Source organism: Sorex fumeus, unplaced genomic scaffold, assembly GCF_029834395.1.
Source record: "Sorex fumeus unplaced genomic scaffold, SorFum_2.1 ptg000044l, whole genome shotgun sequence".
NCBI classification, from domain to species: Eukaryota; Metazoa; Chordata; class Mammalia; order Eulipotyphla; family Soricidae; genus Sorex; species Sorex fumeus.
The window spans coordinates 23,436,268-23,437,757 of record NW_026606101.1 but is presented as its reverse complement, the minus strand read 5'-3'; the positions used below and the strand labels follow the sequence as shown (position 1 = coordinate 23,437,757).

Here is a 1,490-nt window from a genome sequence, read left to right as displayed (position 1 = left end):
AAAACAAAATTCCATCCAGAAAGCTCAGTTAATTAGTATGCTCTCACTTTTTAACCATTTTTATAAAGGTACCAGGATTTACATACTTTAATGATACATTTTGTGAATACATAAGCTACTGAGAGTATCTCGCCCACATGGCAAAGCCTGGTAAGCTCCCCGTGACATATTCAATATGCCAAACACAGTTACAAGTCTCACAATGTTACTGGGCCTGCTCGAGCAAATCGATAAACAACAGGAGGACAGTGACAGTGACCGTGACAGTGAATATGTAATTCCAATGTTACATCCACCAGCAAAGTCTTCCCTTCACCAGTGTTCCAGGAACCCCTCCCAACCATCCCCTTCCCAAGGGAGCTCACTTCTATAGATAGCATCTTTAGTTCTGATGACTTTGGCATTTGCTGTTCACTTACTATGTTCATTTCTATGCCACTGTTTTTTTTAAATTTATTATGGAGTTGTTAAAGCCTCCACACATATAGATGATTAAAAACTAGAATCCTGAAGTTGTACAAAATTGTATATTTGTAGGTTGACCAAAAAAATTTCAAAAACTATATATCTTTCTTTTTTATAGGTATATCCATTTTAATAGTGATATGAATAATTATGTTGATATGCTTTAAATTTTATATGAAATAAAGTTTACAAATATACAATTTAGAGTAAGGAGAGGAGAATTTTTTTATATATATTTGGACTCGGCGGGAGCGCGAGGGAGAGTCCTCGAGGTTTCATCTTGGAGGCGTCTGTGAGCCCGCTGCAGAGACACCATGAGCAAAGCTCACCCCCCGGAGCTGAAAAAATTTATGGACAAGAAGTTATCATTGAAATTGAATGGTGGCAGACATGTCCAAGGAATACTTCGAGGATTTGATCCCTTTATGAATCTTGTGATAGATGAATGTGTGGAGATGGCAACAAGTGGGCAACAGAATAATATTGGAATGATGGTAATACGAGGAAATAGTATCATCATGTTAGAAGCCTTGGAACGAGTATGAACAGAGGTTGTTTAGAAGTCAAGTGTTTTCATGTGTTCCCGTGATTGCATCTTTTTACTAATATAAAATTGGATAGTGTACATTTTCATGAATGTTTTTGTTAAATAAATTTTTGCAATATTCAAAAAATATATATAAACATATATATTTGGACGTGGGAGTAAGGGGTTAGGCTACACCAGGTGTTGCTCATAGCATATTTCCAGCTCTATATTCAGTGATTCAGTGACGGGGCTAGAGCGATAGCACAGCGGTAGGGCGTTTGCCTTGCACGCAGCCAAGATGGCCAACCCAAGTTCGATTCCTCCGCCCCTCTCCGAGAGCCCGGCAAGCTACCGAGAGTATCTTGCCCGCACGGCAGAGCCTGGCAAGCTCCCCGTGACGTATTCAATATGCCAAACACAGTAACAACAAAGTCTCACAATGGAGACGTTACTGGGCCCGCTCGAGAAAATCAATGAACAACGGGAGGACAGTGAC

At 39.8% G+C, this 1,490-nt stretch overlaps 1 protein-coding gene across 1 annotated transcript; it reads left to right on the top strand.

Moving 5' to 3' along the window:
* Positions 1-716: 716 nt before the first annotated feature.
* On the top strand, positions 717-1,133 carry LOC130030532 (small nuclear ribonucleoprotein G-like). The gene has a single exon (XM_056121853.1). The coding sequence runs from the start codon at positions 780-782 to the stop codon at positions 1,008-1,010; it is 231 nt and encodes a 76-aa protein (XP_055977828.1). The 5' UTR covers positions 717-779; the 3' UTR covers positions 1,011-1,133.
* The last annotated feature ends 357 nt before the right edge of the window (positions 1,134-1,490 follow it).